Genomic DNA, 17,530 nt, shown 5'->3' on the forward strand with positions numbered 1-17,530 from the left:
TCTAATTCACACAATGCTCTTGAGAGAAGGTCCTATTATTATCCCCATACTAAAGATGAGGAAATTGAGGTTCAGAGAAGTTAGGTCTTAATGAAGGTCGTACAGACCCAAGATTAAAATTCAAGTGTGTCTGACTCCAAAGCTAATGTTCCTTCCATGTACCATCTGTCTCTTTTCCTTGAACATGAGTAAGAACAATAGCTACCTGACTCTCAGAGGGTTAAGCAGCTTGGGATTTTAGAGATGTAAGTCCTCACACTCAAGGGTGATACACTAGAGGATATGTCTCCAAGGCGTATAGGATATGGCATGAGTACTTCAAACACAATGTTATTTGAACTGAGATGAAGGAAAGTCATAGTGGGAACTATGAGGTTCTCTGCCATTGAAGATTAGATTTGTATTTTACCCCAAAATTAACCAAGAAAGGAACAGCACCCTTTCACTCTTCTTTCTCCTCCTCTTCTCTCCCCCTTTCATATTATTCATTTTCTTCTCAACCCCTGCCCTTGGTCAATTCTATTTAATTTTACAAGTATTCACTGAATTTTTGACATGAATAGTTGCTGGGCAAGACCACATAGGATTTATATCTCCTACAAATATGGTTGCTGCCCATTAAGATCTCACTGCATACTGGGAGAGACAGACATTTGCTATACTTATGTCAATGATATAAGGGGAAATAGAAGCACCTACAAAGTGCTATAAGAAAACAAGGGATAACCAAAATGTCACATGTATTGAGTACTTACAATATGCTTGGTACTAGATTAAGAATTTTACATGGATTTCCTCCTTTAATCCTCACCACAACTCTATATAGCAAGTCCTAGTATCATGCACCCCTTTATAGCTAATTAACTAGTTACTGGAACATCCCACTAGGCCCCACTAGGGCCTCTCTTCTGCCTAGCGCCCCTTCCTTCTCTTCATCTTGCCAAGTTTCAGCCTTTATGCTCCTGATCACATCCCACCTGGTTCATAGCCATCCCAGACACATGTACATGGAGACAATGGGTGCCAGTGATTAAGCACAGGGACCTTGATCTCAGATGGTGCTCTTTCACCATCCCCAACTTGTGCTCTGTGGGTGGATGGGTTGGAGGAGCATGTTTTCAAAAACCTTTAGAGGATTTCAGTCTTAGAATGGGTTTTTACTGCAAATTAAAAAAAAAAAAGGAATAGTACCCTTAGGAAGAACATTTTCTATTCATCCCTCTTCCTCCTCCTCCTTCTTTTCCTTCACATGGAAGTGACTTATTAAAGAAGTGTTCTCAGGAGAACCCAGTAAGCAGACTGGGCATGGAGATGAGGAAAGGTGGGAGTGGGCAGCATGGAAATAATTTTGGGCAAACTCCCACAGAGGGCAGCTTCGGTCTGATCCCCATGAAGGCATTCTGGAGTCTAAGCAGAGAATGATTGGAGGCAGTGGAGACAGCATTTAGTTTCCGGCCTGACAAGGGTTGGTGGGGAATGCCCTGGAAGGGACATGAGCTCCTTGGCTTTCTATCAGTCTGGGCTCATCTCCAAAGAGTTTGACTGATGGAAGAGAAGCACAGGAAGGAGACCAAAGGGAACAGACACACACACACACACAGGACAGGTAGAACACTGACACTACCTGCTCTAGACAGGTGCATTGGAATCTCTACATGGGGGGAGATGGGCAAGTTGAAAAGGTCCTACCCTCCCTATCCCCCACACCCATGTGACTTCCTCTTCCCCTTTCTCTGCCCCTACCTCACTCCTACCCAACTTCATAAAAAAATGTGCTATCCTAAATTCTTTAGTGGATGTTTATATACTGATAGAGAGGGGTCAGTTTGAGGAAAGTGAAACTATAGCAGGAAGTCAATTAAAGATAAATAGAAATAAATGTACACTGAGGGCCAACCTGAAAGCAGTCATTACTTACTAGTTTTTATGTAACTGTGGAGCAGGGGCTTCCAGAGGAGTCTCCCTTTTAATCCTACTATTGAAATTCAAAGGTTACTTTTGTTTCTTTTCCTACAGTGCTGAGGATGGAAGCAGCACCTTTAAGCATGCTACGCAAGTGCTTTATCATTGAGTTACATCCCCAGGAGCTCTGGAGACCACCTTCTTAGCCACCTCACTGTATGCCTCCCTTTACCGTTAAGCATAGCAGTTCATTCAGGCGAGCAGAACCACCACTGGCATTATGGGAATTAGGAATTTATTACTAGAAGGAGACTTTACCCAAAGATGAAAGGAGCTGGGGAAGTGAAGATCTGCAAAGAATTGCAGGATAATTAGAGAGGGGTCACGAAATCTCACACCAGGTCCTCGTTTTATCAGCTCTAGAAAGAGCCCTGTTGGCGGGGCATTCTGTAAACAAACTTTTCAACTTCACCAAATCAATTTAGCACAATCCAGAACATTAGAAAATCTTTGGTGCAAATAAAATGTAGCTAACTAAAAGCCCAAGCAACAGAAGAAAGTCACATTTTTGTATATTTATCTCTCATTTTTAATGGCTGCATACCCATTGAATGTAGTGTAGCCCAACTTTGTATTTAGTAGCTTTACAAACATTTGAAAAAGAGTAAATCCTTTAGAGTTGAACTCCAAGGTCTAAGCAGGAGTCTGGCATACAGTAGAAGCTCAGTAAATGTTGAGGGAATGAATGGATGCTACATGACCAGAGCACCGAGCTGGGTAGCATCAACTCCTACTCTTAAACTCCAGCAGATAACTGACAAATCCCTTGGAGCAGAAAGTGCCTCATTCTCTCAGGTAAGTGGAAGGTAATTCTGCCCACCAACAGGCCACTACTTTGTCTTCTGGTCAGCACCTAAGCTTGGATGAAAAAATTCTGTTTATTACTGCCAGTTAGAACTGATTACCACCTTTTTGGGTGTCTTACTTGTACACAGTGATTCATTAGTTGCCCTTTCTCATGCATAGAGGTGGGGCCCCAACATTTATGCTTGTTCAGTGAGAACCTATCCCTTGCCACAGCTGATTGGAATAGTGTTAAATGCCTAACCACAGCTGGGCCAATCTGATTCTCACTTCTAGGAACTTGGAATTGGAACCAAGAAAGATACTGACTTTTTATGAATGGTTTATAAATATATAATATAGCAAGCATAGGACTGGGGACATGGCTTAAGAAGCAGAGCACTTGCTTAGCATGTTCAAGGTCCTGGGTTCAATCCCCAGTACTAAAAACAAGCTAACAAAAGAAACAAGCATAAATAAATAAATGGGGGATAGAAAGATCACTACCAATGATGGTATTAGGATAACTGACAATTCAGCAAAAGTTGCTTTGGTTTATTAATTCACATAATACATCAAAACTAAAAAATAAAAATGCTTTTGGAAGTAAATCACAGAGTGAGAGAAGATATTCACAAAGGACACATATTCAGAATATATAAAGAACAAGAAAAGACCACAAATAGAAAAATTGGCACAAGATTTGAACAGGTCACAACAGAGGATACTGAAATGGCCGATAAGCATGTGAAAAAGTGTTCATCTTCATTAATTACCAGGAAAATGCAAATCAAAACAACGAAAAGGAGTTGGGCATAGAGGCACACACCTGTAATTCCAGTATTTGGGAAGATGAGGCAGAAGAATCGTGAGTCTGAGGCCAGCCTGGGCAACATAGGGGAAACCCTGTCTCACAAAACAAACATACAAATGGGGTGTCAGTGGCTCATGCCTGTAATCCTAGCTTCTTGGAGGGAGAAGTCAGGAGGATCACTGTTCGATGCCAGCTCAGGCAAATAGTATACAAGACCCTATTTCAAAAAATACCCAACACAAAAAAGGGCTGGAAGAGTGGCTCAAGTAGTAGAGTACCTGCCTAGCAAGTGTGAGGCCCTGAGTCCAAACCCAGTACCACCCAAAAAACAAACAAACAAACAAAATAATAAGGCACCATTTTATACAGCAGAATGGGTAAAGTGGAAAAGTTGACTACATCAATTGTTAATGTAGAACAACTAGAACTTTCACTCTCTGATAGTAGCAGTGTCAGTTGGCACAATCAGACGCCATGGAATGATTTGCTATTTGGGAGTATATACTAAAGCTGAATGTACACATAATTTATCCTACAGCAGTTCCACTCCCAGGTATACACCCAAAAGAAATGTATATAGCCAAGTTATGGAAACAGCCAAGATGCCCCAGCACTGACGAATGGATTAAGAAAATGTGGTATCTATACACAATGGAATTTTATGCAGCCATGAAGAAGAACGAAATGTTATCATTCGCTGGTAAATGGATGGAATTGGAGAACATCATTCTGAGTGAGGTTAGCCTGGCTCAAAAGACCAAAAATCGTATGTTCTCCCTCATATGTGGACATTAGATCAAGGGCAAACACAACAAGGGGATTGGACTATGAGCACATGATAAAAGCGAGAGCACACAAGGGAGGGGTGAGGATAGGTAAGACACCTAAAAAACTAGCTAGCATTTGTTGCCCTTAATGCAGAGAAACTAAAGCAGATACCTTAAAGCAACTGAGGCCAATAGGAAAAGGGGACCAGGAACTAGAGAAAAGGTTAGATTAAAAAGAATTAACCTAGAAGGTAACACCCACGCACAGGAAATCAATGTGAGTCAATGCCCTGTATAGCTATCCTTATCTCAACCAGCAAAACCCTTTGTTCCTTCCTATTATTGCTTATACTCTCTCTACAACAAAATTAGAGATAAGGGCAAAATAGTTTCTGCAGGGTATTGAGGGGGGGAGCGGGAGGGGGTGGAGTGGGTGGTAAGGGAGGGGGTGGGGGCAGGGGGGAGAAATAAACCAAGCCTTGTATGCACATATGAATAATAAAAGAAAAATGAAAAAAAAAAAAAAAGAAAAAAAAAAGAAACTATAAAACAAAAAAAAAAGAAATGTATATATTTGTTTACCAACAGACATGTACTAGATTATTCATAGCAACAGTATTTATTATGACTCAAGTCTAGAAACTCTCAAATGTCCATCAATAGTAAATGGATAAAATACCCTGTGGCATAGTGATATTGTGTAATACTATATAGCAATGAGAATGAATGAATTATAACTACTACATATAACATGGATGACTCTCACAGATATGTTAAAAGAAAGAAGTACTCATTAGATGGCCCATTTATATAACGAGATGATCAAAATTGAACTCTGTTGACACAAGTCAGGTTAGTGGTTACACTTGAAGGATAGTAACTGACAGGGGATGGGGGATCCTGGGGATGCTGGTAATTCTCTATTTCTTTATCTGAATACATAGGAGTATTCAGTTTGTAAACATTTCACTGAACTGTACACTTTCAATACACACCCTTTACTACATATTGTACTTTGTTGTACAGTTTTTTAAAAGGTAACTTTTAGGAGCAGATTAGTTGCCTGCCTGCATCTGAATCTGCAGACAACTTCCTTATTTAACCTTCACAACAACCCTGAAGCAGCCAGATCCTGAGGATGCAGAGCCTCTCAAACTTCTTTGGATGATTATTTTCCAAGTCTGAGTTTACATAGGCAAAGAAATGTAAGCAGTATTTTTACACAGAGGTGGCTGCAGGAGTGGGGATAGGAATGAATACAGTTTAGTTGCTCTGATCACCATCAGCACCCCATCCAGGTTATCCTAAACAAATTTTCAATCTATTTTTAAAAATAACATGCTCCAGTCAATTCATATGAACATCAGTATAAGAAAAGAGGGCCAGTGCTTTCTACACTACACATGATCTTAGCCAAAAGGCGAAGAGATTGGTGCTTTCTATACAAAGTGTTGCAAGACAGGCATTTCCACCACAGGTCTTTTTCCACCCACCTTGCAATGAGATTCTGGTCTCCTACAGCCTTCCATATCTCAGTTCTGTCGGAGTGCAGGTTTAGCCTGTCGACTACAGGTTTGACTCTTGTGGTTTAAGCGAAACTCCCTCTGGGATGCATCAGGACCAAGTCAGCCAGCTCTCATTGGTGGCAGCAGCTCAGGTCTCTGCTCCTGCACAGGTCAGTTCTCCACCAACAGCAGGTCTCAGGTTTTACTGGCAAGTTGTCTACTGTACCTCTTCTCATCCTTTTACAAATCTTTCTGAATGCCCCCACCCACCTAATCCCGCACTTTCCACCACCCCTGCCACTGATAATGGCCACAGAACCAACATATCAAATCCAATGTATTGGATTTTTTTTGGGGGGTGGAGGTGGGTGGGATTGGGGTTTGAACTCAGGGTTTCACGCTTGCAAAGCAGACGTTCTACAGCTTGAGTCACATCTCCAGTTCATTTTGCTCTAGTTATTTTGGAGATGGGGAGGTGGGGAGGGTCTTGTGAACTATTTGCCCCGGCTGGCCTCGAACCGTGATCCTCCTGATCTCAGCCTCAAGCATGAGCCAATCGCACGTGGCCAATCTATCAGGTTTAAAACAGTTCCATTCACATCCCTGAGCTCCCACCACTTTATCTTGATGGGATTCTTTGGTTATTCTGCAAATTGATTAAGTGAACATTTGCTTATTTATTCAAGAGGCAAAATAAGAAATGGGGTGTAGTTAGTAAACTCATTTGTTAGTCAATAATGCTCCAGAATTGTGCTGGGAGTTACAGCGAAAGGGGAAAAAAAATTGTCTAAGTCATCAGATAGTACCATTTTCCTACTTAAAATCGCTCAATTTCTTCCCGTATTGGAATAAAAAACAGACAACGAACAAGTGTGGGGAAGAACCGCCTCAAAAATTACCATTTATTTATCTATAAAAATGTAAAGGTGATGGGATTTTACAGTTATGTCTCTTTTCAAATGCTATTTGTCCAATAAACAAAAACGAAGGAGCTATTACCACCCTGCAACTCCAAGCACCAGCAAACTCCACCTTCCACACAGCTTTTCCTTTTCTGGACGCTTTTCTATAAACATCGCGAGAATAGAGACGCTCCTTGGACCCCTCCCCCTCAGGCAGTTCAACCCACCCACTTCCTGCTGGCGATCGCCTGACGTCAGAGGCGCGCCGAGGCGCGTGACAGAGGTACCTTGGGCGGAAGTGCACGCTAAGTTAGGCGTGGGTGGGATGGCTGCAGGTCGGTTCTTCCTAAATTCGCTTCGAGCACGCTTCAGTTCCATGACCATGAACCCACTCGAGGGTGCGCCCTCCTCCAGGGCCCTGCACGCGGGGCGCGGGCCCCGAAGGCTCTCCATTGAAGGCAACATTGGTAAGGGCCAGAAAGTGGAGCCTTGGCCTCCGCTAAGCAGGTGACTGACAGGCTGGGAAAGCAAGCTGGGCAGGGAATCCTTCCTTCCACTCACCTCAGTCTCTTGCGACCGACAGGCCAACTTGTTCCTAGCTGCTAGGGGTTTTCTCCCCGAAATGGACTACGGGTCTTGCCTCTGACTTCAGGATACTGGGCCTCAGTGCCCGCCCACAGGAACACATTTGGTGGAGCGTAAAAGCCACCCAGGCTAGAACAAGAATTCTACTAGCTTGTTCTGTTAGATCGAAATGGAAGCGACAAGCTGGGTGCAGTTTCTTTGTTTTCCTGAGATAGGGTTACCAGATTTAAAAAAGATAAAAAATGCCCAGTTCACATAGATTTTAAGATAAAAAATGAATCATTTTTAGTGTATGCCACCTGCAGTATTGAAGAAATACCCCTAAAAATGAGTCATTGTTTATCTAAAACTCACATTTAAGTGAATGCCTGTTTATCTGGTAACCGCTACTGTAAGAGAACACCTAAACTTCAGTAATTCGAATGGCACTTTCATTATTTTAACCATCTCCCTGTGCTAGTTGCACCATAATTTGTTAAGGTCTTTCTTAGAAGGAGCTCATTTTTTAAACTTAAAAATGTGTACTTAAAATAATTTTGTCACAAGAGTAGAGAGCCATTATCTTTAATAAAAAGTAATGAAAAAGCAAAACATTTTAACTTAATGTTACTAAATTCTGACTTAATATGTAGACCTACAGAGGCCTAAGCCCAAAAAGGGGATTAACAAATGTTGAGTACTGAGAACATTCTAGCTGAAACCTGAAAATTTCTCATTTTATTCATTCAACAAATCACCCTTTTAGCCACTTCCGTATGCCAGCACTTTTCTTGGCCCAGAGGATCCATCTGGAAACAGGACAAAAAAAAAAAAATCTTACAGCACTCTAATAGGGAGAGAGAGGGAGACAATAAACTACATACAAGGTAAACAGTATTAGATAGTAATGAGTATGATGGAGAAAAATCAAGGATGAGAGATTGAGGGAAATTGTTATTTTTAAATAGGGTAGTCAAGAAAGGTCTCACCAAAGTGGCACTTGATCAGAAACCTGAAAAAGGTGAGGGAGTGAACCATGTGGATAACTGGGAGAAGAACCTTCCAGGCAGAGTGCGGAGCAAACAGAAAAGCTCTGAGGTGGAATGGTGTATTCAGAGAATAGGAGAGATCCCACTGGGGCTGGAGTAGGGTGACCAAGAAAGTGAGTGAAGGGAGATGAGACCAGATTGTACAGCCCTTATAGTTTATTATGGATTTTTAGTTCAATTAAGACAGGAAGCCATAGGATGGTTTGAGAAGTGAAGTGACAAAAAAAAAAAGAAATCACCTGGTTGATACGTTGAACATGAAAGAGTTAGTTAGTTAGTTAGTTAGTTAGTTAGTTAGAAGGCCATTGCGAAATAAGTTTTGATTAAGTTGGACCAGGGTGAAAGTTATATTTTAAGATAGGGCCAACTAGACTTGGTGATAGATTTAGTGTGTAGTATGAGATAAAGAAAGAGGTCAATGACCCCAGTCATTTTGGTTTGAACAGTTTGAAAGATGGAGTCCTATTTTTTTGTGTTTTTGTGGTGGGGGAGGTGCTGAGACCTTGTACATGATAGGCAAGCACCCTTGTCACTGGGCATCTCCAGTGGTGAGACAGCCTCACTATGCAGGCCAGATTCGCTTAAATACGTGATCCTCTGCCTCTGGGGTTGCAGGTGTGTGCCACCACACTCAGCTCGGATTTGCTTCAATGGAGAAAACAGGGAAGAACAGATTGGATAGGTGGTTTCAAAATTTGTTTTTAAGAATATTAGGTTTTTATATGGCTATTAGATATCCAAGAGGAAGTGTTAGCTAGATTATGGATATTTGAGTCAAGAATTCAGAGAGTTCCTGGACTAGAGCTATAAATGTAGATGACGTTTAAAACCAGGAGATGGTGTTGAAGGACGGACTGAGCCCTGGGACATACAGATGTTAAAAGATTGGTGAGATGGGAAGGAGGAAGTAAAAGAGAATGAGAAGTAAAGACCACTGAGATAGAAAAAACAAAAAAGGATGATACCTTGGAAACCGAATAAGGAAGGTGTTCAGAGGGAGGAAGTGATGAATTGTGTAATACTGTTTTAAGTGACTAAGTCTTAGGTGAACTTAAAAAGAACAGTTTTAGGAGTGGTAGGAATGAAAGGCTGATTGGCAGAGATTCAAGGAGAATAGGAGGTGAGGAATTAGAGTAGGTTAAGACAACTGTTTGGAACATTTCCTAGAAAGAGGAGTCATGGGGTGGTAGCTGAAATTGGAAGAAGGTTTGCAAGTTTTTAAATTCTGTTTTTCTTTTTATAAGAGAGATTAGAAAATTTTTTTTGATAGAAATGGTCTAGTCGGAAGGAGAAAAATTGGTGAAACAGAGGAGAGAATATAATTGCTGGAGTGTTTCTTAAGTAAAAAAAGAGTTGGATCTATTGTCCAAGTGGAAAAAGTTTAGCCTTAGTAGGTAGGATCACAATATCACAGTTTATCCCTAGTAACAGGAGGGATGACAAAATATATAAGTTCTGATTCCACAGGTGTGGTGGGAACTTGGGAAGGTCTTTGGGTTGTATCCATTTTCACAGTGAAATAGGGAAAAAGGTTATGGAATGAAATTTGAGGAAAGTGGAGAAGACATGAAATAGTCCAGTAAGTAGAGGAGAGAAATGTCAAATTGCTAGTGGCATTAAGGACCCACTTGAAGTTAGTGGTCATGAATATGAGAGAAGTCATCATGGCTATTTGTTTTTCTCTAGCTAAATCAGAAATACTGAAAGGAATGAGAAAGGAAGGTCCTGCTCCTACCTGATAGTATTTAAAGATGTTCTGTCATGTACTTTGAGGAATGCAACCCTGAGGAAAGCTCTGCCCTCAGACATCAGAGAGGGACCAGGGTATTTCACAAATAAGTACACTGGTCAGGTTATCAGGTAGATTTGAGCTCCTAATTTTCCTGATGTTTTGCTTCCTCACCTAGCCAGATTTCTATGCTTCTTCCTTGCTTTCTCATGTAACAGAGGCTTACTAAACATCTACTTGGAATATATCCTCATGCTAAGCACAGTAGCAAATGTGATACTGTTCTTGTCCTTCAAGGAGCTCTCAACCAAGTGGGAGAAGCAGGCTTCTTAACATAATTTTCATACTGTGTAATGAGATCCATGATTGGGCATAGAAACTCAGAATCTCTAGTGTAGGCATTCCCAGGGAAGGAAAGAAGAAAAAGAGTTCCAGGTACAGGAAATAATATTAGCCAAGATGATGAAGGCTGAAGAAACATTCAATTTTAATTTAAAGAAAAAGTAGGCAGATGTGCCTGGAGTTTAAGAAGCCTGTGAGAGGGAGAAGAACAAGAGGTTGGAGGGACAGGATTTTGCAAATGTTGAATCCTGTGGGCCTCTGGACCATGCTAGATTATCCTGTTGTCAGTGGGAGGCTACAAAAACTTGAAGTCAGTATGTGCCATGACCAGATTAATTTAAAAAGGAAATTGATTATTAGTGAATAGAAAGAGGGCTGGAGGTGTGGCTCAAGAGGTAAAGTGCCTGCCTAAGAAGCATGAGGCCCTGAGTTCAACCCCCAGTACTAAAGAAAAAAAAAAAAAAACTCCATAAAGTACGTCTTATTTGCTGAGGTACTAATAGGGCCTTACATCCAGTTTGTTGATGAATGAGTTAATTAATTGGGACAGTTTGCAGTAAATAGAGTAATTTTGTGGCTATTGTAACTGGAGGGCAGAACGTTGCAGACCAGAATAGAGGGAATGAAGAGAGAGAGAAATTACTGTCTAAAAGACATTTTGAATTGGGATTGACAGGACTTGGTTGGGCACTTGGAGCTGTAATCCTAGCTACTCAAGAGGCAGCGATCAGGAGTTTTGCAGTTAGAAGCCAGCCCAGGCAAATAGTTCGCAAGACCCTATCTTAAAAAACCCTTCACAAAAATAGGGGGAGTGACTCAAGTTGAAGGCCCTGAGTTCAAGCAGAGTAGAGGAGGATGACACTGAGGCTTATAATTTGGATGCTTACTCAAAAGCAGAGGATGGACTAAAGGAAGAAGTGGTCTGGGGGTGATAAGAGTGATACATTTTATATGAGGTACCTGTGAGACATACAGAGGTGGATATCCTAAGGCTAAATGGTATGTGTGCCTAAAGTCCAGAGAGACTGGAGATGGGAGCTGAGAATTCAGATATGGAAATTGTAGACTGGTGGAGTAGGTCATTAAAGCCTTGGAAATGAGTGCGGATGACAAGAAAACAGTGATGTGAAGTGGCCTGTCTGACTCTTTACTTTCATCTCTTACTATTCTCCATCTCCCCACACATCCAGATGACTCTTCCCAGACAGAATTAGTCACCCCTCCTCTGTGGGCTGTCATAACTTTGTACTCACAACTCTGGTAGCACTTGAGTTCTTTTGAGATTGTTTGCATGTTCAACACCTTCCCTGTGTTGGAGCCACCCAGTATCCTGTTTACCTTTGCATCTCCTGACCCATTGTTCTGACCTGTGCCTCACCCATTGCACTCATTCAGTGATTACCAGATTCTTTGTGTGTGTGTTTGGGGGGGCAGCAATTCTGGGGTTTGAACTCAGGGCCTCATGCTTGCTAAGCAAGGCACTCTACCACTTGAGCCACTCCACCAGTCCTGTTTTGTGTTGGGTATTTTCGAGATGGGGTCTCAAGAACTATTTGCCTAGGCCGGCTTTGAACCACAATCCTCCTGATCTCTCTGCCTCCCAAGTAGTTAAGATTATAGGCATGAGCCACTGGTACCTGGTATGATTTCAATATTTGTGGGGTTTTTTTTGGTGATACTGGGATTTGAACTCAGGGCACTTGAGCCATACCTCCAACCCTTACCAGATTCTTGAATCTTGTTCTATATCCATGTAGAAGTTAGTTATTGGGGTAGGGGGAAAGAGAGGGTCAGGGGAAAGGGGGGAGTAATGACCCAATCATTGTATGCACATATGAATAACGGAAATTTTAAAAAGAAGTTAGTTACTGATACATAGAGGGAAGCTTCGAATGGAAACTTCTGAGACAGGATCTCATGTTGCTCAAGCAACTTCCTTGTTTCAGACTCATAAGTAGCTGGTACTAGAGGTGTACACCACCACATCCAGCTCTAAACTATTTTGTGATTGTCAATATTTCTTTTTTTTTTTTTTTTTGCAATACTGGGGATTGAACTCAGGGCCTTGTACTTGCTAGGTAACCACTTGAGCTATCCCCCCAGCCCAAAACTTTTTAAAATTAAGAGTTACAATTTTCCCTACTTACAGATGGCATCCTGAAACAAATCAAAATGAGAATACCTATTTGGAAAACCTGAACAGGGGATGGTGAACCTTGGTCCTAAATGAAGTTAGGTGTATTTAAAGAACTTTTTGTGTTGTCCTGCCATACTGACTCTTGCTAATCTGATCCTTAAGTTACAGACAACAGCACATAAGGAAATGGATCAGTGCAGTAGCAGTTAATGGCATCTAACTTGATTTATGAAGTCATATGCAGTGTGTGATTAATTGAAAGCCAAAAGCTTGGTACCTGTAACTTCTGAAAATCTAAAAAGAATTAAATACCTAGCTGTCTTTTGATGCTATTTATTATTGAAGGGTATTATTATCTTCCAAAGGCAGTTATTTTATGGATATAAACCTAAAATGAAGTAAGGATTACCATATGAAATATAATTGTGGGTGAATCACCTGAGAATTTTCTCACTTATTTTCAAAAATCCAGTGAGGTAAGAGGAAACTGGTATACTCTTTTCAGTATAGAAAAGAATACTGCTTTGTACGCAAAGCAGTAAAGGGCTTCCCTAATAACATGTTTCCTCCAGCATTCAAATATAGATATCTAACATACTAATAAGTCTTTTTCTTGTACTGAGTATAAAAACTGAGCAAAGAATCTGGGGTGGGGGGGGGCCTGCTATTTATTTCAAACACTGGATATTGGATTCTGTGTCTCTGTTTCTATGATTCACTTCATTCCATCCATCCGTATCTGTTCTTAGTACCTGGCTAGATAAGGATACAAAGGGAGTTAGGTAGAGTCTGTCTTCAAAAAGTGAGCTCCCTGTCTAGCTGGGGAGCATGATGAGTGAACAAATAATTACAATGTAATACCTTGGTAAACCAGAGTAGGCAGTAATTAACTCTGCCTGGAGATGCAGTAGAGCTGGAGAGAGTTCAAGGAGATTTCACAGAGAAAGTGACAGTAAATGGATGAATCACTGGGTAGGCAAAATTGGGGAGAAGGGCATGCCAGATGAGTGAGTCTCTTTCATGCCGACAGACTGAGTTTACATCATACTCTGAACTGTGAGGAATCTTTTTTTTTTCCCCCACTAGTAAGTAGTTTTTCCATGAAAAGAAAATAAAAGGAATCACAGTAAAAATGTATTAAGTTTCTTTTAAGCCTATTGATTGACTTATTAAGTTTTCCCAGAATGCTTAAGAGAGATTTAGTTCCTAGGTACTTTAATCTCAGAGTTGAAATAGAATAAATTTGTTGAGGGTAAGATCTCAGCCTACTTCATCATTTTACTTATAGTACCTACCCTAACATGTGTTGATTGGATACAGCATTAAAAAATAAATCAGACAGTTTTATATTTACTTCCCTTGTTTGACTTTGCCAAAGGATTTCAGAATTAGTTTTTCTTTCTTGTGTCTTCCTTGTTCAAGAAGAGAAAATATCTACAGTGATAGTATATTTAAGAAGTTCCCATGAAATACTAATATGTTAAATTTAAAATAATAGAATATATTATTTGGGGTGTCACATCAGATACTTTCTTACTGCTAGATTTTAGCATAATGTTGCTATAGCAGGAATTGTAGTTTATAGAAAAACTTGAAGGAAGAAAAGCCCATGGCTTAGGAAAACATGAACATTAACAACAGATTTTCTTATCTGGCTTGTGGAATGATAGTCCTAGAGCTAATAAAAATCAACAGATTAAAGTAATATTCTCTAAGAACTAGCCTCCCACTTTTTTTTTTCTCACCTTTTTAATATCAGTATAATAAAGTACACTGATAGCCAAGGCTCTAAAGCAAAGTTTGATGCTGCTTGAGGGGTCGGATGCCTCCCAAATGTTACAATATTAACAGTGTATTGAAGGATGTCAGTTAAGCTGGGATCTACATTGTACTAAGTCTGAGATAATGGTATGAGAAAAGACCAGTGTTAACGAAAAAAATGAGGCTGTGTGTAGACATGGGTATTCTTGCCACTAAGAGGCTTTTGACAGTAGAAAACCAAACATTACCACTGACAAAGCCCCTGGGAACACTTCAAAATATTTGTCTTTAAAACAAAACAATGCCAAATCTAAAGAAAAATGAGTTGTCATAGTAGTGGAAAAGTTATGCTGTCTCTGGTTTTAATATAAATACCTAACTTTGCATTATTTTTTAAGCAACTATTCCACATATATGGGTGGTACTTGGCACAGCTCTGTTCCAGTGGGATTAGTTCAGGAAAGTCTGCCCTGTGGTGAATTACCAAGGCCCTCCCAGCCCTAGCAGCATAGATGGCACAGCTATCAGAACCTTACACCACTGGTTACTGTCATTCTGTGCTGGAGCTGGCTTCTGATTACTGAACTGGCTTTCCCAAAGGCTTAGAATGGGGAGGTAGGTGGAGGGTGCCTTGGGCCTCAGAAGTGATTGTTCCAGTAATTGGAACTGTATATATCCCATTATATCTAATTTGTTGGCACTCCAGATTTTGTGTTTAAAATGGCATGAATCGTATTCTCAGACTCGGATGGATTCTGTCTGCCCTTAGATGAACTGATGGTGTCTGATCTCAGAGGTGAAGTTGGTACTCTCTAACCCTCAGGGCCCTTCTATTCCAACTATAACAGTTTATAGGTAACTGTTTTTAAGTTTTTAAAAATGTAAGTAACTAATAGTCATTCAATACTAGCCATAGAACAGATCAACTGCCTTCATCATTTTATAGTATTTAAAAATAGCTTCTCAGCCTATAGGCAGGGACCATATATCAGGCTTACTGAACAACATAAATATTGACTTAATCTAGGCCAAATGTTTTAACCTAGGGCCTGTTCAGGATAGGCAGGTTTCTGAGAACTGAGAACTGGCCAATGTGGTAGGAATTGAGTATGAACTGGAGAAATCCTGAACTTCATGGAAGAGGTAAGATCTTAGGCTTGGTAGGGGAAAGGATTTAGACAAAGGCCTGGAATTCCAAGATAAGGCATTTGTTCACTAATATGTGGGAAGAGCAGAGGCTGAGCAAAATGAAAGGGCACATGCAAGTTGGGTGTGGGAACTGAGAAGAGCATAGCTATACAAGATGCGCAAACTTATGTTGTTTGTTCTTATCCTGTGTATTCAGAGAGGTGTAGAGGTGATATCTAGTAAGTCTCACATTGGATTTATGGGCTTTTGTGCTTAAACATCAGTACTACTGATCACTAATCACAAGTAGCTGATGGAATTGGCTGGAAGGGTGCTCTCATTCTTTTCTTTTGATTCCTTCTGGATTCCTCCAGAGGATAGAACTCACTTGAGAAAGACCACTTCTGATAGGGGAGATTGACCTTCAGATACACTCACTCTGAAGTTTTTTTCCACAAATGTAAATTGCAGAGGGAATTGAAATTAATTTATGTGTTTTACTTGTTTGGGGTATGCTTTGTTTTCTGTCTTCTGCCTGGAGAAACACAATTATAATTGCAATGATAGATTCATCCAGAATACCAGCCCAAGCACAAGGACAATTAGGTAATCCTGTTTAGAGGCATCAGGGTCTAGAAATGCTTACACAGGAGGTACATGTAACCATTATCTTAAAGATTGAGTAGGAATTGGCCAGGTGAAGAGAGGAGGTACTCCAGCAAATGGGAAAGTAAGACAGTCGCATTTGCAAGAAAACATGGTATGAGTGGAGTGCAAGGAGTTCTGTCCAGCAAGAGTACAGGAAAATTGAGGCCAGTGAGGTATATGCAGAGGCCATATCCTGTTATATCTCACAGACTGGATTTTATCCTGAAGGCAAACAGTGTTTTGTGTGCAGTGTGGTTGCAGTGTGGAGGTTGGGGTGAAGAGAAGCAAGGCTGGAGTCAGAGAGGCAAGGGATGATGAGAATAACCTGGTTTTGAGCATGGAGGTGCAAATGCATACAAAAGGACAAATGGGGAAAAGTTAGAAGCAAGGGCAAAAGGACTTGGAGTCACTTGAGGTTTGGCAGAGGAAGAAATTCTGACAGTGAGTGGATAATTTGCCATATACTGAGATACAGGATACAGTGGGAAGCTCGATTTGGAGGGTAGGATGATGAGTTCATTTAGGTAAATACTGACTTTGAGGTATTCATGGGATATCCAGGTGGAGATGTCTAGAGGGGTCTGCATGTCTGGAGCTCAGGAGAAGTAAGGGCAGAACATTGGTGTAAATGGAAAAAGATAATTTGAGTTGTGGTACTAGGTTGACTCTACTGTCAAAATATTTCTCAAAACAGCCACTTTGTATCTCCTTGCCATCACCAAGCCACTATTAACTTCTGACTGGTCTGCCTACTTTAGTTTTTGTCCATTCTTACACAGCTGGCAGAACAATCTTTTGAAGATGAGAAGGAGTCTTTTAATTTCCCTGCCTAAAACCCATTGTCACTGACTTCGCTTTGACCTTAGAAGACAAACTTCTTACCATGGCTACAAGGTGCATGTGACCTACTCTGGACTGCCTGTCTCCCTGGCTACCTGCATCTTGAGCCACTCCTCCCTCACTCACCCATGCTGCATCCCTGCTGGCTTCTAGGGCCTTAGACTTTTATTCTGTCTTGTCAAGTGCTGAGTTCTTTCCTCTAGTCCTTTGTTACCCCTATGCATGGATTATCCTTCTCCCACTCACCGTTGGCCTGGTTAACTTCTCATCCTATCTAAGATGTCTCCCGCCCCCCCAGGATGCCTCTGACTTCCTGAGCTATATTAAAGTTATTCTGCATTTTTTCCTTCCCAGTACTTAACACAATTTGTTAGTTACTTGTGTGTTTTATTATCTATTGCTCATGTGCCCTCTGTGAGAACAAAATCCATTCCATGTTTTGTTTACCATTGTATTCCAGTGTCCTGCAGTCCTGAGCAAATAGTTAGCACTCCATTTATATTTGTTAGATTTGTTGAATGAATGAGGATCATAATTTTTACTTCCACTTGTAATTTTTACACCAACACAGAACTAATAGAACTGTAACTCAAGTTTTA

At 40.8% G+C, this 17,530-nt stretch overlaps 1 protein-coding gene across 3 annotated transcripts in view; it reads left to right on the forward strand.

Annotated features, from left to right (window-relative positions):
• Positions 1-6,961: 6,961 nt before the first annotated feature.
• Dguok (deoxyguanosine kinase) overlaps positions 6,962-17,530 on the forward strand; it is a 31,444-nt gene continuing 20,875 nt past the window's right edge. Inside the window, exon 1 of one of the 3 annotated variants that reach the window (XM_074050024.1) lies at positions 6,962-7,016. Coding sequence is in view for 1 of the 3 variants with exons in the window: in XM_020166417.2 (XP_020022006.1) it covers positions 7,059-7,200 (142 nt within the window). In the remaining 2 variants the exon portion in view is untranslated. The other 2 variants (XM_020166417.2, XM_020166418.2) reach the window with 2 other exon arrangements.

The sequence above is a fragment of the Castor canadensis genome, chromosome 12, assembly GCF_047511655.1.
Source record: "Castor canadensis chromosome 12, mCasCan1.hap1v2, whole genome shotgun sequence".
Lineage (NCBI taxonomy): Eukaryota > Metazoa > Chordata > Mammalia > Rodentia > Castoridae > Castor > Castor canadensis.